General features: G+C 42.4%; 1 protein-coding gene across 1 annotated transcript in view; it reads right to left on the bottom strand.

Moving 5' to 3' along the window:
* LOC132400766 (potassium voltage-gated channel subfamily KQT member 5-like) overlaps positions 1–18709 on the bottom strand; it is a 307130-nt gene that overhangs the window by 85893 nt on the left and 202528 nt on the right. The window contains exon 2 of the mRNA XM_059982100.1: positions 3358–3448. Coding sequence (XP_059838083.1) covers positions 3358–3448 — 91 coding nt within the window. The remainder of the gene's footprint in view (positions 1–3357; positions 3449–18709) is intronic.

The raw sequence follows: 18709 nt of genomic DNA, 5'->3' as shown, positions 1-18709 counted from the left end.
ACAACCAAAATAATAATAATAATAAATAAATAAGCAATAAATATTGAGAACATGAGATGAAGATTCCATATGTTTTGGGAACAGTCCAGTATTGGGATGAACAAAGTTGAATGAAGTTTTTCCCTTTGATTCAAGAGCTTGATGGTTGAAGGGTAATAACTGTTTCTGAACCTGGAGGTGTGGGTCTTGAGGCCCCTATATATCTCCTTCCTAATGGCAGCAGCCAGAAGAGAACATGGCCTGGATGGTGGAGGTACTTGATGATGGATGCTGCTTTCCTGTGCAGCGCTCCATATAGATGTGCTCAGTGTTAGGGAGAGTTTTATCCATAATGCTTATAGGCTTTAAAAGTAGTAAGTGTCCACTACTGTTTTGTAGGCTTTTCCATTTAAGGGCATTGGTGTTTCCACACCAGGCTGTGATCAAACCAGTCACTGCACATCTATAGAAGTTTGTCAAAGTTAGAGATGACATGGCGAATCTTCACAAACTTCTAAAAAAGTAGAGTCACTGTTGTGCTTTCTTTTTAATATCACTAACATGCTGAACCCAGGACAAATCCTCTGAAATGGTAATGCCAAGGAATTTAAAGTTGCTGACCCTCTTCTCCTTTGATCTCCTGATGAGGACTGGCTCATGGACCTCTGGTTTCCTCATCTTGTAGTCAACAATCAGCTCTTTGTTTTTGCTGACAGTGAGTGAGAGTTTGCTGTGGTACTATTCAGTCAGATTTGTAGTTTCCCTCTTCTCTGCTGATTCAACACCACTGATTCAACCAATGACACTGGTGTTGTCAGCAAACTTAAATATGGCATTGAAGCTGTGGTTAGCCTCACAATCATCAAACCACCCTGTCTGCCACTAACATTTATACCGCAGTCAGAGTTACTTAGATCACATTTCTTCCCCATTCTAATCTTTGGTCTGAACAACAACTGAATCTCATGACCATGCCTGCACGCTTTTATGCATTGAGTTACTGCCACATGATTTGCTAATTTAGATATCTGCATTAACTAGCAGGTGTACAGGTGTACCTAATAAGGTGGCATTTGAGTGTCTAAAATATGGATGTGATAATGACTGCTCCTCAGTCTCTTATCATTCTTCAAAAAGGTGATAGGAGGAGTGGTTCATACTTCTGTCAAGCTGTACTTACTCACCTGTGCCCTGCTCACTCCGTGCCCTTTGTTCCAGTACCGCTTTGGTGCCAAATATAATTTTTTACTGATTTCGCATCTGTGATTTTGTTGTGTCAAGGGTACCAAAGCCAAAGTCAAAGTAAATACTATCAAAGAACGTATATGTCACCATATTCTACTTTGAAATTCATTTTCTTGCAGGCATTCACAGTAAGACAAAGAAATGCAATAGAGTCATTGAAATTCTACCCACAAACAAAGGCTGACAAACAACCATTGTGCAAAAGAAGACAATCAGAACCAGGCTTATTGTCACTGGCTTGTGACGTGAAATTTGTTAACTTAGCAGCAGCAGTTCAATGCAATACAATATCTAGCAGAGAGAGAAAAAATAATAATAAGTAAAATAAAACACAATAATAAATAAACAAGTAAATCAATTACATATATTGAATAGATTAAAAAATGTGCAAAAACAGAAATACTGTATATTAAAAAAAGTGAGGTAGCGTCCAAAGCTTCAAAGTCCATTCAGGAATTGGATGGCAGAGGGGAAGAAGCTGTTCCTGAATCGCTGAGTGTGTGCCTTCAGGCTTCTGCATCTCCTACCTGATGGTAACAGTGAGAAAAGGGCATTCCCTGGGTGCTGGAGGTCCTTAATAATGGATGCTGCCTTTCTGAAACACCACTCCCTAAAGATGTTCTGGGTACTTTGTAGGCTAGTGTCCAAGATGGAGCTGTGCCCTATACTGTAATTATAGTGTGCTCCTAGTTTATGGTGAACAGTTATGATGGCTGTGGGAACACAGGAAGTAGAGAAGGATTTATGGATGTGCAAAATGTCAAGGAATGATGCATGCATGCAGTGCGTGAGAAACAAGAAGATGATGGAATGACAGGTGTGTGATGGATATGCAAATGAATGGTTTGTGGCTTTGTTAATTGCTGATGGATCTGAGTTATTAATAGTTATTGAGTGTGACTGATGGGTGAATGTGTGAGTGATGTCAGCAGTAATTTTATCCAAAGTTAGTATTAATTATTCGGTTCATTGCCACAATCCAGTCTCTTCAACCTGCTGTCCACTTCTGGCACTTAACAGTTGTACTAGGTTTATAGCTGCCTCAATTTCTAGTTTGACAAGACACTAACAATATACAGTTAAAATGCAATGAACATTGCCCCCAATCACATCGTCAGGTTTTGTTGGTTGTCAACTAAAACAATACTTTTTACTGTATGTTTCGATGTGCATGTGATAAATAAATGAATCTGATTTTCACTGTGAGCTCAGGAAGGAAACAGTCACAGTCTCTTCCCTTCTTTTTCTTTATTTATTTGGAGATAGTAGTGCGATCACTCAAGTTGTGTATGATGTTCTCCTAAGGGGTAGTCTATTGTTAGGTCTTCAGCTGGATGGAGAGACCAATCCAGGATCCACATATTCTGGTGCAGTGTGGGACTAGGGGCTTTCAGAGCTCACAATCTTGCCCACCTCACCAGTCTGATTGCTACAGGATTTAATCTGGGATGTTAGGGTGGATCCTCTTAATGGAGAATGCCTGTGCGTGATTGTCTTTAACACGGTAAGACCGATGCATGGGCAGCCACCACATGGTCCTTGGCAGATGGGGGTCAGGGTTCACTGGCACGTAAGGCAAGACGACTGGGGATCCTTCACTGCTCCAGCCCTTCTCCAACCTTTCTGCATCACAATCTTCTGCCTGCTCCACTTCTGAGGTCTTGGCTGGATCACTCTTTGCCCGAGACTTCCCCTTGACCATGGGTGGCCCCACCAGGTGTGAAATGAGAGATGACTGAACTCCAAACGGCATCTCTCTCAGGTTTTCAGGAACTCACAAGCCTCTCCACCACGACAAGATGACAGCCCTCAAAGAGATACAGCACGGTAACAGGCCCTTCCAGTCCAAAGAGCCTGCGCTGCCCAGGCACACCCAATTCACCTGCTAAACTGTGCTTCTTTGGAATGTGGAGAGAACTGGAGCACCAGAGGAAAGTCATGCACCAACAGGGAGAATGTACAAACCCCTTGCTGACAGTGACAGGAATTGACTTCCAGTTGCTGGTCAGAAGGATTTGATGGCTCTGCCATCCACGCATGCACAGTGCATTCAGTGATCTGTAACTGAATTCCCCCCCCCCCACACCCCCCCCCCCCCCACCCATGAGAAAGAATTTAGAAAGAAGCTCTCACCAGGATGAAGAGACAGTGTGAAGCGAGAATGGTGTGTTCCGGGATTGTCGAGAGCACAGACAGAACCAAGCAGCCAAAGACCAGCAGGAACCTGTCAACAAAAGGAGGAACCAGTCAGAGAAATGGCAAGTTAGGGGTGCGCTGTGGCTGGAGGGATCAGTCCGAGGGAATGTCTACAGCTGGGAGGGCCAGCCTGACTGGGACCGAGCACAGTTGAAATGGTTGAGTACAGTACTGGAAATTATTGGATAAAAGATTAAATAAAGAGGAAGTTCAGCTTTATTGCCACATGCAAGTGAATCACAGAGTGAAACACATTGCTTGCATTAAATCAGCGAGGATTGTGCAAGGGGGGGGGGCTGCCCACAAGTGCCGGCTTGTTTCCAGCGCAACATAGCATGCTCACAACTTACTGACCATAGCTCTACATCTTTAGAATGTGGGAGGAAACCGGAGCACCAATGGAAAACTCATAGAGTCATGAGGAGAACGTACAAACTCCTAATAGAGAGCAATGGGATCGAACCCTGATCGGTTATCGCTGTAAAGTGATTGCACTGACCACTACAAAGCCATGCAGTGGTATGGAGAAAGAGGATATGAAACTTCAGAGAGAGTGATCAGAGAAGTCCCTGCTAGCATCATCCCTCTGTTTGAGGCAAGTAACTTCTGATGAACAGAAAATGAAACTTTAAGGCACAAGATTTTATTAAATATTAGAATATTAACCCATGATTGGCATCTTGGGATGAAGTGCAGAGTTGGAGGCCCAGCGTCTGGAAGTTTGAGAGTTAAGGGATAAGGACTGGAGGCCCAGAGGCAGCCTGCCCTGGGGCTGAGGGTCTATCTGGGTGTGTGAGGAATGGGAAAGAGGCTTAGTTTGCTGTTGTCTTGTTTTGTTGTTGTCGCTGCTACTCGTGCTGTTCTGCTGAACATTGTGGCTGTGCTACATTGGTGCTGAAATGTATGGTGACATGGGCTGTCTCCAGCACATCTTTGTTAATTCAAAGTCCAAGTCAAAGTAATTTAATTATCAAAGTACATACATGTCACCACATGTTACCTTAAGATTCATTTTCTTGCAGGCACTCACAGGAAAGTAAAATAAATACAATAGAATTTATGACAATCTGTACATAAGTGAAGACTGACACATGACAAAAGAAAACAGATAGCGCAAATAAAAAAAAATCCTGAGAATATGAGTTGTTGAGTCCTCGAAAGTAAGTCTGTAGGTCCAAACAACACACACAAAATGCTGGAGGAACTCAGTAGGCCAGGCAGCATCTATGGAAAAGAGTAAACAATCAATGTTTAGAGCTGAGACCTCCATCAGGACTCCTAGAATCGGTTCAGAGTTGTGGTGAGTGATATTAACCACACTGGCTCAGGATCCTAATGGTTGTAGGGTAATAACTGTCCCTGAAGCTGACGGTGTGGGACCAAATGCTTCTGTATCTCCTGCCCAATACATTTCTAAATAACACATTTCACTTCATGTTTCGATGTACATGTGATAAATAAATCAAAATCTGAATCTGAATCTGACTCTGAATTTGCTGATTCTGGCTACAGTTTTACTTTAGCAATTGTGCAAGTGCACTTGAACTGAATTTTGAAGCTGACTTTTACTTTGAACTTACAGCAAAAATGTTGCCATGAAGAGATAGCAAACTCCAACTTTCAAATTTATTAGCTTTGTTCACCATCTACATTTACACGTATTAGGTATTTGTCATGGTGTGTTGGAGTGCCATGCAACAAAAATGTACAATGTTCAGCAATTATACAGAATAACAAGTTATATAAAAATAAAGTATGGATATAGAATAAAATGTGCACAAATACATTAAAATCAGCATGTAACCAGCATTATAAAAAGAGGTTTATAATGTTTACAGTGCAGCGTAGTGACTGAGGTAACAAATAGAAGGGGTGGGGAGAGGAACGAAATTGGTTGATCAGATTAACTACCCCGGGGAAGAAATTTTTAAGATGGTATGAAGTTCTTGTTTTAATAACACTGTAGCTCTTTCCAGAAGGAAGCTTTTGGTTAAGATTCACATCTGCAAAGTCCAATGAATTTTAGAAATCGTTATGAACTGAATCAGCAGACACTCAGTACATAGGTAAAACCCTTTACTCTGAAGTTGCTCTGAGAACTATCTACACCCGGAGGGTTGGTTTAGTTCAAACCCAGACCAGTAGCCAGGCAAAACAAAGATTTTAGTTTTTCAGTATCAGTTTATCGTTGTCACATGTACTGAGAATCAGTGAAAAGCTTGTCTTGCATACTGTTCATACACATCAAGTCATTACACAGTATATTGAGCCAGAATAAAGTAAAACAATAACAACACAAAATAAAGTGTAAAAGCTGCTGAAAATAGTGCAGTGCAAGTGAATAATAAAGTGTAGTATCATAACCAGGCAGATTATGAAGCCAAGTCCATCTTTTATTTTGACTTTAATATAGAGATACAGTACAGTTGTGTGTACAGTTTTGGTCTCCAGGGTTAAGGAAGGACATCCTGGCTGTAGAGGAAGTGCAGCGTAGATTCACGAGGTTAATTCCTGGGATGTCAGGACTGCCTTATGTAGAGAGGTTAGAGAGACTGGGCTTGTACACACTGGAATTAAGGAGATTGAGAGGGGATCTGATTGCAACATATAAGATTATTAAGGGATTGGACAAGATAGAGACAGGAAATATGTTCCAGATGCTGGGAGAGTCCAGTACCAGAGGGCATGGTTTGAGAATAAGGGGTAGGTCATTTAGAACAGAGTTAAGGAAAAACTTCTTCTCCCAGTGAGTTGTGGGGTCTGGAACACACTTCCTTGGAAGGCAGTGGAGGCCAATTCTCTGGATGCTTTCAAGAAGGAGCTAGATAGATATCTTGTGGATAGGGGAATCAAGGGATATGGGGACAAGGCAGGAACCGGGTATTGATAGTAGATGATCAGCCATGATCTCAGAATGGCGGTACAGGCTCGAAGGGCCGAATGGTCTACTTCTGCACCTATTGTCTGTTGTCTTTTGTCTAGTACAGTAACAGGTCTTTCTGGCTCGATGAGCCTGCACTGCCCATTAACACCCATGTGATCTATTAGCCTTTTGGATGGTGGGAGGAAACTGGATCATCCTGAGGAAACCCATGCAGTCACAGGGAGAATGTACAAACTCCTTATAGACTGTAGCAGGTCTGTGGCACTGTAAGAGTGTTACACTAACTGATACGTGATTGTGATGCCCCAAGAGGTCCATTCAGGAATCTGATAACAGCTGGGTAGAAGCTGTACTTGAAGCTGGTGGAATGTGCTTTCAGGCCTTTCTTTTAACCTGTACAAACAAGCTGGATGAACTCAGCAGATCGGGCAGCATCTGTTGACTGCTCATTTCAACAGATGCTGCCCGACCTGCTGAGTTCATCCAGCTTGTTTGTACGTGTTGATTTGACCACAGCATCTGCAGTGTACTTTGTGTTTTCTTTTAACCTTCTGTCCAATGGGAGAGAAGAGAGAATGTTCAAGGTGGGTTGGGTCTTTGATTAATGCTGGCTGCTTTAGGGATGCAGCAGGAAATAAAGACATGGAGGGAGATTGGTTCCCGTGATGTGCTGAGCCGTGTCCACAGCTCTCCGCAGCTTGACGTACAGAACAGCTGCATACTAAGCCACTGCATCCATACAGGATGCTGTGTATGGTGCATCAATAAAACTGATGTTTTTATTGTATCTTGACACATGTGACAATAATAAACCAGTTACCAAAGTCTGTGTGGGACTAGTAGCTTATGAGATGCATTATAAAAAAGCTGTTTATCCAAATTGATTGTACATCCTAATACTAGAGATTGAACCACGCAGCAGAAAGATCCAATGTGTGAGCTAGTTTCTCACTGTGAAGAACAATGGTCTGACAAATGGCAAGCTCTGTATGTGTGTGTAGTCTTGATCAACAAAAGAGATTCTGCAGATGCTGGAAATCCAGAGTAGCGCACACAAAATGCTGGAGGAATCCAGCAAGTCAAGCAGCATCTATGGAGAAGAATAAACAGTTTTGAGGTTGAAGTGTGTGGGTGGAATGAAGTGAAAAGCAGGGAGGTGATAGGTGAAAAAGATAAAGTGCTGACTAAGAATGATTCTGATAGGAGAGGAGAGTGGACCATCAGAGAAAGAGGAGGAGGATAGGAACCAAAGGGAGGCAATGGGCAGGTGAGGAGAACAGAAGAATTAAGAGGGTAACTAGAATGAGGAATGGAAAAATGAGAGGAAAGAGGAGGGAGAAATTACCAGAAATTATAGAAATCAATGTTAATGGCATCAGGTTGAAGGCTACCCAGATGAAATATAAGCTGTTGCTCCTTCAACCTGAGTTTGGCCTCATCATGGGTGTAGAGGAGGCCATGGACAGATTAGTCAGAATGGAAATGGAAGTTGATTTGAAATGGATAGCCAATGCTCTTTGCAGCAGGCGGAGTGAAGGAGCTCAGCAGAGTGGTCCCCCAATCTGTGTTGGAATTCACTGATGTAAAGGAGGCCATACTAGGACCGGATACAACAGTTGACTCGCAGGTAAAGGGTCACCTGTTTGTGGCCCTGAATTGTGGTGAGGGAGAATGGTAGGGGCATCCAGCTTGCAAGGATAAGTGCCAAGATGGAAATCAGTGGGGAGGGATGAATGGACAAGGGAGTCACTTACAGAAGTGACTCCTTCTGTAGGAAGGCAAAGAACGGGAGATGGGGTGTGGAGATGTGTTAGCAGAAAAGATGTGCTTTGTTGCTTTGTGGTAGGATCCTGTTGGAGGTGGCAGAAGTTATGGAGAATGATGTGCTGTTATAGTAGCTCATAGGGTTGTAGGAAAGGACAAAGGGAACTCTATTCTTGTTATGATGGCGGGAGGATGGCGTGAGAATGGAGCCTGGGAAATGGAGGAAATGTGGGTGAGGGCAGCATTGATGGTGGTGGAAGGGAAAACCCATTCTTTGAAAAAAAGAGGACATAGATGTTTTAGAATGGAAAGCCTCACTCTGAGAACAGATGTTGTCGAGACAGAGGAACGGAGAGAAGGGAATAGCATTTTTACAAGTGAGAGGGTGGGAAGAGTATAGTCAAGATTAATGTGAGAGTCAATTGGTTTGTAAAAGATGGCAGTAGATCAAGAGATAAAGATAGAGAGATTAGAAAGGGGTGAAGAAATTTCAGAGAAGGACCACATAAATTTGAGGGCAGGGTGGAAGTTCGGGGTCAAAGTTGGTGAAATTGGGTGCAGGAAGCAGCACCAATGCGACCATTGGTGAAGCAGAGGAAAAGCTGGGCTGTGTTACCGGTGTAGGCTTGGAAAATGGGATCATCCCATATAGTTTCTCCTTTAAATTCAGGCTCCATCTATAAGTCGAACAGATGGCAAAAGGCATGGTTCAGAGCGGAAGAATGTTACATGAACTGTATGTGGGAAGCTCATACACCGTGCGTTTGCAACAAATATCAAAAATGTTTTACAGTCTTAATCACTCCCCAAGTACCAATATCGAAAATGCATGCATGCTTGTGATTTTGGCAGTGGCTGAGTGGGTATGCAGACCTTTGTCTCTGTTACCTTTGTTGCTCCATGTTACAAGACAGCAGTACTTTATGTAACAAAGTACATAAAGGGCCAGGGCTGGCATACCTACCATATATTGAAAAACTCTAGATAGAGTGGGAAAGTCTGGGACCAGAGGTTACAGGTTCAGAATAGAAAGACCATAAGACATAGTGCAGAATTACGCCATTTGGCCCATTGAGTCTGCTCTGCCCTTTGATCATGGTTGATTCCTGGACAGTTCGAATCCCCAAGCCATAAACCTATAAGACCACGAGATTTAGGAGTCTGATCTGCTACTCAAACATGGGTCATTTATTATCCTTCTCAACCCCATTCTCTGCCTCTTTCCCTTAAATTTTGATGCTCTCACTAATCAAGTACCTATCAACCTCCGCTTTAAATATACAAGATGGCTTGAGTGCATGCTAGCCTCTACACTACCATGGCCATTGCAGCTAGCTCCATTTGACTAATAGCCTTCTAAACATTTACTATCCAATGGAGGCTATTCCTAGAGATGGGGAGGTGTTGCTATTGGCCTCTTCTGGACATGTTGGCATTCTGAACAGTGCATGACAAGGTACTCGATCTGAAGATTTATCCCAGGCCACCAGAAAAAGCTTTGAGCTAATGCTTTCATTTTGACCATGCCTAGATGATCAACATATAGCTCCTCTAACACTTTATCTCTCAGCTTGGATGGTACAACAATTCTTAATACCCACATAATGCAACCTCCATCAAGGGCAAGTTCATCCCTGCAAAAAGCTCAATTTAGCTGGTTCGGTTGGAGCAGTCAAACTTCTAAGCAAACTGTATTACTTTCCACCTATTAATCTCAACAACACTGGCACTCGTTTTTCATTGGCTATTTTATTTCCTTCAAAATACTGCTTAATTCACTCAGTATTCATCAACCAGTTACCTCTTGTGTAGTCAAACACATCCACCTTTGATTACAAGATGGCCAGCCATTTCTGCTTGCTTGCTTATCTATCTATCTACCTATCTATCTATCTATCTATCTATCTATCTATCTATCTATCTATCTATCTATCTATCTATCTATCTATCTATCTATCTATCTATCTATCTATCTATCTATCTATCTATCTATCTATCTATTATCACCCAGAACACATTATTCATGAACCTGTTAACTTTGTCAATTTCCTTTCGTGCTACACTTCAACAAGTGGGTAGTCATTTTGGGTTTGTTTAATACTTCCTTGTTGCTACTGTTATGTTTTATAACTTCATAAACTGATCAACAGAAAAACATAGGACTGGGAAAAAACATATCTATTCTTTGTTGTTACATTTAGTAAGGTGTGCTCTTATGACACAATGGCATAATGATGTATGCCCATAGCATACTTCTTACATATAACCTGTAACGATTTATGCAAACAAGTAAAAATGCTTACATCTAGTTACAATATTACTCAAATATTATTGAAATGTTAAATACACACAGATTCCTCCTTCTGGCGCAGTGAGCCAGGGTTGATGATTGGGCGATTGTCACCTATTTAGTTTTGAAAGGATACTTGAGGAAATGGATCATTCTATACCATGCCTACCATCTGGAGAAAAGCAAGCAAATCTGTGGACGATACTTCCACAAAAACTGCTGGTATAATAGAGATTCATTTCTGTATAATTGTAATAGGACAATTAAATAAATGGCTGTTATTAAACCAGCCGATTAATGAGCTCCTTACTCCACCATCTGAACTTCAAGAGTGGGACTCCAGCAGACAACATTTAATGAGGGGCAAGCAATAAGCAATAAAATCACCAGCAGCTGTTCCAAACACAAACAGCCATTACATTAACAGCCCCCTCTGGCCCCTTTCACAGTCATATCATTTTCTCACTTGTGTGTGTAATCCAGGACTAGGTTATAAACTGTTCAGGGAGTGACTTTTACATATTAGCTGATTGCTGGCTCTCTGATTGACAGTGATGAGTCCTTCTGGTCTGTTCTTTCTCGAATGGTCAGAATGTCACTACCAATATATACTACCCCAGTTACTCACCCCTTCACCTCTTTGCTGACTCTGGACTTGCTTAGTTGGTCTGGAGAAAGGTCCTTGTTATAGTTCATCCCAAGGAGATGTGTAAAAGATGACCCTTTGATCTATGGGCTTTTTCCACACACACATACACACACACACACACCTACACAGACAGACTCACACACACACATACAGACCGACAGACAGACACACACACACGCACACACATACACACGCACAAACACAGACAGACTCACACACACACAGACAGACACACACACACTCACACAAACACAGACACACACACACGCACACACATACACACGCACAAACACAGACAGACTCACACACACACAGACAGACACACACACACTCACACACACACACAGACAGACACACACACACTCACACTCACACACACACACACACACAGACAGACACACTCACACTCACACACACACACACACACACACAGACAGACACACACACACTCACACACACACACTCACACTCACACACACACACACACACACAGACAGACAGACACACACACACTCACACACACAGACAGACACACACACACACTCACACACACACACTCACACTCACACACACACACACACACACACACTCACACACCTCAAGTTCTATTGAACTTTTAAGATGGCGCCTGTGGTCTCCATTGAGGTCATGGCTCAGACTTAGCTGCTTATTTAGGTTTTCCTTTTTGGTTTGTCATTCGTAGGGATGGGTTTGGGGACCGAGAGGGGTCATGTTCAGAGTTAGGAACAAGGATTTGGGGGAACTGGAGGACAGGCCAGTGTCTAAGCCTCTGCTTTGAAGGCCAGTAGTTAGGTGAGGTCAGATAGTGGGTCCACACTAGGGTCCCAAGATTGGCGAGACCTGAGTTTAAGACCTCGTTTTTGTGGTCCCGTCATCATGAGTCCAGGATTCGATGCTGGGAGTTTGGGCTCTCATCCAGGGTCCTCATTTGTCATCATCTGCAAATCCTGGGACAATACTGAAGATCAAACCGAAAGGTCGACTGAAGGTCTACATTGAAGCACGAAAATCATTCGGAAGTCCAGACCAAAGCCTGAAGGTTGATCAGATCCATAAGCTGAGGATTCATAGATCTGAGTCTGTAAAGCCACAAGTCCACTACAGGCTGAAGAAGGCCTGTCCTGGGGTTAGAGCAGTGGTTCCCAACGTGGGGCGTACGCCCCACAGGGGGGTAATTTGATTTTTAAGGGGGGAAATTTGAGAATGAGTTATTAACAGTGAATTTTTTCTAGTAAGTCTGTGTGAGTATGAGTGTGTGTGCGAGTTAATACATATGTGTATATACAGTATGCATACATAAAAATACTTGTGTGTATGTACATGTGTAATTGCATATGTACTGTATATATAGTGAATCACCATCATTACAACCATCAAATGGCTTTCATAATTAAATTAATGAATTGACTGATGTAGGAAGGAACAAATGAACAAGTCCAAATGCGTAAGAAACTCGTACGAGATCGCGCCAATGCTGTTTTTTGCAGTAGCTTTCGGTTCTTGGTGGTGTGAAGGTGTGTACATTGCGTCATCTTTCTTAAACGGTGTATCTGTCTTTGTATGCTGTAGAAACGAATTGGCATTGTTTTATTTATTTATTATGATTTTAATATCACTTAATGTTCTTTTTTTTTTACAATTTCTTAGTAATTTCTTCCTCAGAACTTTAACAGTCCTTTGGTTCTTTTATTTTTCTCTTTCATGAATGCCATGTTCTTTGGAAGCTTGTTTAAACCAAGTTAATGGTCTTTTAGACTTCCTCCAGGTGGATAGGAGTTCACTTTTTGAAAAATAAGAATTATATATCACCACAGGGGGCATCAGGATTTTAGAGGTGATCAGGTGGGGCATGGTCAAAAAAAGGTTGGGAACCACTGGGTTAGAGGACTGTGTATCTGCTGTGTGAGTGTGGGGAGGTGGAAGGGAGGGAGAAATGGGGCTTGTTTCACTCTTGTTGCCTTGTTACATATCCTGTTTTGCTGTGTTCTGTGTTGTTCTGCTGAATGTTGCCAGCATACTGTGTTGGCACCAGAAAGCGAGGTGATACCTGCTGGCTGCCTCCAACACATTCTAGTTTGTGTTGGTTGTTAACTCAAATGGCTCACTTCACTGTACGTTTTGATGTACATGTGATAATAATTGAATCTAATATATATTTTATTGCAAATAGAATTGATCTTTGACATTAAAAAGGGGCAGGAAGAAGGGCTCTCCCTATCAGATCCTTCCTGCAGGGCTGGGGCCTCACTCCCAATCTATGCTCTTTTTGCGATGGCTGTGGTGTGGATGAGACAGTAGCCAACCTCTTCTTAGGCCAAGATGGCCTGGAAAATGATGCAGTAATCCTTGCCGAGGTTTGTCCTGAGCAGCTGTGTAACAGAGGACTTTGTGTTCGACAGGCAGTTCCCAGGGACACACACCGAGACAAACGTCCATGTGGTGAAAGATGCTCTTTGATCTGCCTGAAACCTGCTGGTCTTCCGGTGTAAGGAGACATCAATGAATGAATCCTGCCGACTGGCACATTCCACGGTGCAGGAGTGTGTGCCGAAGGGTTCACTGAACCTCCAAGCTGTCGTCATCAAAGGCTCTGTGGGGAGGTGCCACAGTGCAATACCCTGATGCCACAGGGCATTGAGCTGGGTCAATGTTGAATTTACTGACATGTGCAAAGTCATGTGTGCGCAGGTACAATGAAGATCTGACTTGCAAGCAGCATCACAGGCACAGGGCATCAAATAAGCAGCATTCACACAAACACATTTAGAACTAAAAAAACGAAGCCCACCTTAGTGCAAAGTGAATGGTTCAGATTCAGATTTATTTATTTAACCGATTTCTTCCCACATTCCAAAGACATCTCTGTCAGGAGGTTAATTGGTCACAAGGGTGCAATTGCGCAGTGCGGCCTCATTAAGCTAAAAGGGCCTAATTACTCGCTGTGTCTCTAATAGTAATAGTTATGAAGGCCATAGTTGGAGTAGACAATCTGTTTCCCAGGGTAAAAACATCTAAAACCAGAGGTTATGCATTTAACGTGCGCAGGGGTGGGGGGTATGTTCAAAGGAGATACGTGGCAAGTTTTTTGCACTAGAGTGGAGGGTGCCTGGAATCCACTGCCAGAGATTGTGAGGGTGGCAGATACATGAGAGGCTTTTAGGTACCCGGATGTGCAGAGAATGAAGAAGTATGGAGCTTGTGTAGGTAAAATAGGATAAGTATTTAATTTCACGCACATCATCGTGGGCTGAAGGTCCTGTTCCTGTGTGGCACTGAAGTATGTTCATAAGCACCAGAGATCTGCAGATGCTGGAAATCCAGAGCAATGTCACACAAAATGCTGGAGGAACTCAGGAAGTCAGGCAGCGTCTCCGGAGAGAATAAATAGTCAATATTTCGGGCCGAGACCCTTCATCAGGCCTGAAAAGGATCTGGGAGGAAGCCAGGAAGTTTGGAAGAAGGCTGACAGAGCTGTTCTATGTTCTTGCAAGGCCGTCTGTCCACATGTTTTGATGGACAGGAGGCAGCTGTTGTTTTTGTCTCTGACTCCACCCTGGCATTCCCAACCAGGAATCCCCAATTTTCCCCAGGGAAAAGGGATATTTAACATGCTGACGGTTAGAGTGAATTGGTTGGGATTTTCAGCTGTTGCCGCTTACCGCAGACCCTTACTGATTTATGAATTAATGCTTGCAGCTCCAATTTGTCCGTCACTAAATTCAAAGAGCTCCTAGCAGCTGCTACTGAGACCCTGATGAAGAACTGAGCCTCTATCCCACATCAACGCCTGCAGTTCAACAGGGAGAACAAATCTCGGTTCACCACAATACCTCTCTCGGAAACTCAGCCTCATTACTAAAACGGGTCTCAACTTTGAAACATTCTGCCTTATTAAAGATTAAAGAGATTAGCTTTATTTGTCACACGCACATCGAAACATACAGTGAAATGGGTTGCTTGTGCTAAATCAAGTATCGTCCCTGGGGGCAGCCCACAAGTGTCGCCAAGCTTTCGGCATCAACTCACTAATTCCAACTGTACGTCTTTGGAACGGGGGAGGAAATCGGAGCACTCGGAGGAAACCCATGTGGCCACAGGGAGAAAGTACAAACCCCTTACAGGTCAGCAGTGGGAACTGAGTCGCAATCGGTGACCACCGCTGTTGTAACGTGTGACTGCGCTAACTGCTACACTGCTGTGCTGCCCCATTAAGATTTGTTCCATCTTAAGCACAAGAGGCCGTTACTGCCTTTATGCTGTGCCAGCTCTTCGATGCCAAATTAATCCCAGTCTCCTGCTCTTTCCCTGCCATTTGTATGACTTCAAATATTTCTTCAATTTCCCTCCTGAAGGTTACTTTTCAAACTATATCTACCAGTTTTTTTCATCTTTTTGCGTACCATGACTCTTCCAATATTTTTACTAGTCATCTTAAACATTGATGCTCTTTTGATTATTTTTTGTACCTATTAGTGATGGTTTAATGATATAGGCCTTTAAGGGTCTTTGAACCTTTATTGGTTCTGGCTTTTTACTCTTTAGTAGTATTCTGTACTTTTTGAGCCAAATGTAGAAAATCTTACATTTGGCTACCTTGAAATCCATTTGCTATGTCTTTTCCCATTCATTTAATCCATTGTTTCTTTGTAATTTAATGCTTCTAGCTGTCTGATTGGAGACACGGTTTAGAATATTTTCGGTCCACTGTGCAAGTGCTTAGGTGGCTGTCAACCTTAGTATCAACAACAATCAAGAACGCATGGTTTCTTATCTAGAGTCAGAATCAGAATCAGAATTGATGCCAGTTATCAAAATTCAAAGTAAATTCATTATCAAAGTACATATATGTCACTATATAATATCTTGAGATGCATTTTCTTGCAGGCATTCACAGGAAAACAAATAAACGCAATAGAAATGTGAGAAACTATATACAAAAACTAGCAATGTGCAAAAGAAAAATTGTGCAAATCAAAATAAATGAGTCAATAAATAATATTGGGAACATGGGTTGTCAAGCCCTTGAAAGTGAGTCTGTAGGTTGTAGAATCAGATCAGTGTTGACGTGGGTGAAGTTATCCACACAAGTTCAGGAGCCTGATGGCTGTAGGGTAATAACTGCTCTCGAATGCTGAGGATGTTCTATGAGTCTGTGGTGGCCAGTGCTATCATGTTTGCTGTTGTGTGAAGGGGCAGCAGGCTGAGGGTAGCAGACACCAGCAGAATCAACAAACTCATTCATAAGGCCAGTGATGTTGTGGGGGTGGAACTGGTCTCTCTGACGGTGGTGTCTGAAAAGAGGATGCTGTCCAAGTTGCATGCCATCTTGGACAATGACTCCCATCCACTCCATAATGTACTGGTTAGGCACAGGAGTACATTCAGCCAGAGACTCATTCCACCGAGATGTAACACAGAGCGTCACAGGAAGTCGTTCCTGCCTGTGGCCATCAAACCTTACAACTCCTGCCTCGGAGTGTCAGACACCCTGAGCCAATAGGCTGGTTCTGGACTTATTTCCACTTGGCATGATTAACTTATCATTATTTAATTATTTATGGTTTTATATTGCTATATTTCTACACTATTCTTGGTTGGTGTGGCTGTAACAAAACCCAATATCCCTCGAGATCAATAAAGTATGTCTGTCTGTCTGAACCTGGTGGTGTAGGACCTGAAGGCAGCAGGAAGAAGAAAGCATAGCCTGGTTGGTGGATCACTGGCATATGTCATGAAATTTGTTGTTCTGCAGCAGCAGTCTGTGCAATACATAAAATAATTACCACAAGTTGCAATAGGAAATGTTAAAAAATAATTAAGTAGTGAGAAAATGAGAGATAAAGTAATGAGGAGGTGTTCATGGGCCATTCATAAATCTGATGGTGGAGGGGACAAAGCTGTTCCTAAAATATTTAATGTGTTTATTTTGGCTCATGAATCTCCTCCCTGATGGTAGCAATGAGAAGAGGGCATGACCTGGGTGGTGAGTGTCCTAAGTGATGGATGCTGCCTTATAGAACATAAAACAGTACAACACAGTACAGTACAGACTCTTTGGCCCTTGATGCTGTCTGTCCCTTTAATTCACATTAAGATCTATTTGACCATTCACTCTCATGTAGGCCTCCATTTTTCTTTCATCCCTGTACCTATTGAAGAGTCTCTTAAATGTCTCTAATGTATCTGCCTCAACCACCAATCCCTTGAAGCATCACTTTTCCATATTTTCAGCTTTCTAAGTTGATGGTTTAGCTCTGGCCCTAAGATTGAATCTTATGATGGAGGAGTTGTTGGGAAATGAGAGCTGTGGCAAAGTTCAAAGATCCAAGTAAAATTTATTATCAAATACCTATGCTATGGAGGCCAACTCAGTAGGTATATTTAAAGCAGAGAAAGACAGCATAGCATATTCAGTATTTCAGTAATATTTGAGTAATATTGTAAATATATTATTTGAAAGAAAGCTGAGTATACTTGGCTTTCAAGTTTTTCATTTGATTAGTTTATGGAGTTAGAAATCATATCAGTGGTGATGAGGAAGATTTAAAATGAACCCAGGATGACTACCTATCTGTTAAATGCAGCACATTTTTTTTTGAAAGGGGAGAAATGTTTTAGTTTTAAAAAGTGCCGCACATTTTTTTCTTCAGATGTGGAGAAATGATCGAGTTAAAAAAAGACAGAAAATGGATAAAGTTCACACTTCATAAGCAGTGAGTACCAGGTGACAATAATAATAATAAATAAACAAAAACAGAAATGGCCGGCTACATCTGATATATAGATGTGTTCAATTGCACAACAGGTAACTAGATGATGTATACTGAATGAATTGAGTAGTATTTTAAAGCAAATGAAATAGCTGATGAGAAATGATTGCCAGTGTTGCTGAGTGCAATAGGTGGAAAAGCATGCAGTTTGCTTAAAAGTTTAAGTGCTCCAACCAAACCAGCCGAAATGAGCTTTGCTGATGTTGTGAACATAATGCAGGAACATTTAGAACTGAAACCATTGTTGATTGCAGAATGCTTTAGGTTTCATAAGCAGAATCAAAAGGATTCACCCTCTCCTTCACCTACATTCAGGGCCCAAAAAAGTCCTTCCAGGTGAGACAATACTTCACTTGCATTGTACTCAGTATTCCCGATGCAGTCTCCTCTACTTTGGTAAGACCCATTGTAAATTGGGGGACCACTTTGTTGAGCACCTCTTCTCCATTTTCCCAGTGGCCAGACATTTTAATTCTGATTCCCATTCCCATTACAACTTGCTTGTCCACGGCCTCCTCTTGTGCCACAATGAAGCCACCCTCAGGGTGGAGGAGCAATACCTTATATTCCGTCTGGGTAGCCTCCAACTTAATGGCATGAATATTGATTTCTCTTTCCGGTAAAACATTTTTTCCCTCTCCTCCCCTCTTCTTGTATTCCCCACTCTGGCCTCTTACCCCTTCTTACCAACTTATCCCTTTCGCCTATGGTCCACACACCTCTTATTGGGTTCCATCCTCTCCAGCCTTTTACCTTTCCTACCCACGTGGGTTCACCTATCACCTAGCTATCTTCGTTCCCTACCAGGGGGATGGGAACCGGAGTGCCAGAACAGTTAGTGGAGAAGTTGTGGAGGCAAATGTTGGTAAGTCCTCAGACAAAGTTAGGATCAAGAGGTTGAGCATGGTGCA

The sequence above is a fragment of the Hypanus sabinus genome, chromosome 10 (genome assembly GCF_030144855.1).
Source record: "Hypanus sabinus isolate sHypSab1 chromosome 10, sHypSab1.hap1, whole genome shotgun sequence".
In the NCBI taxonomy this organism is placed as follows: domain Eukaryota; kingdom Metazoa; phylum Chordata; class Chondrichthyes; order Myliobatiformes; family Dasyatidae; genus Hypanus; species Hypanus sabinus.
This window is presented reverse-complemented; position numbering and strand designations above follow the sequence as displayed.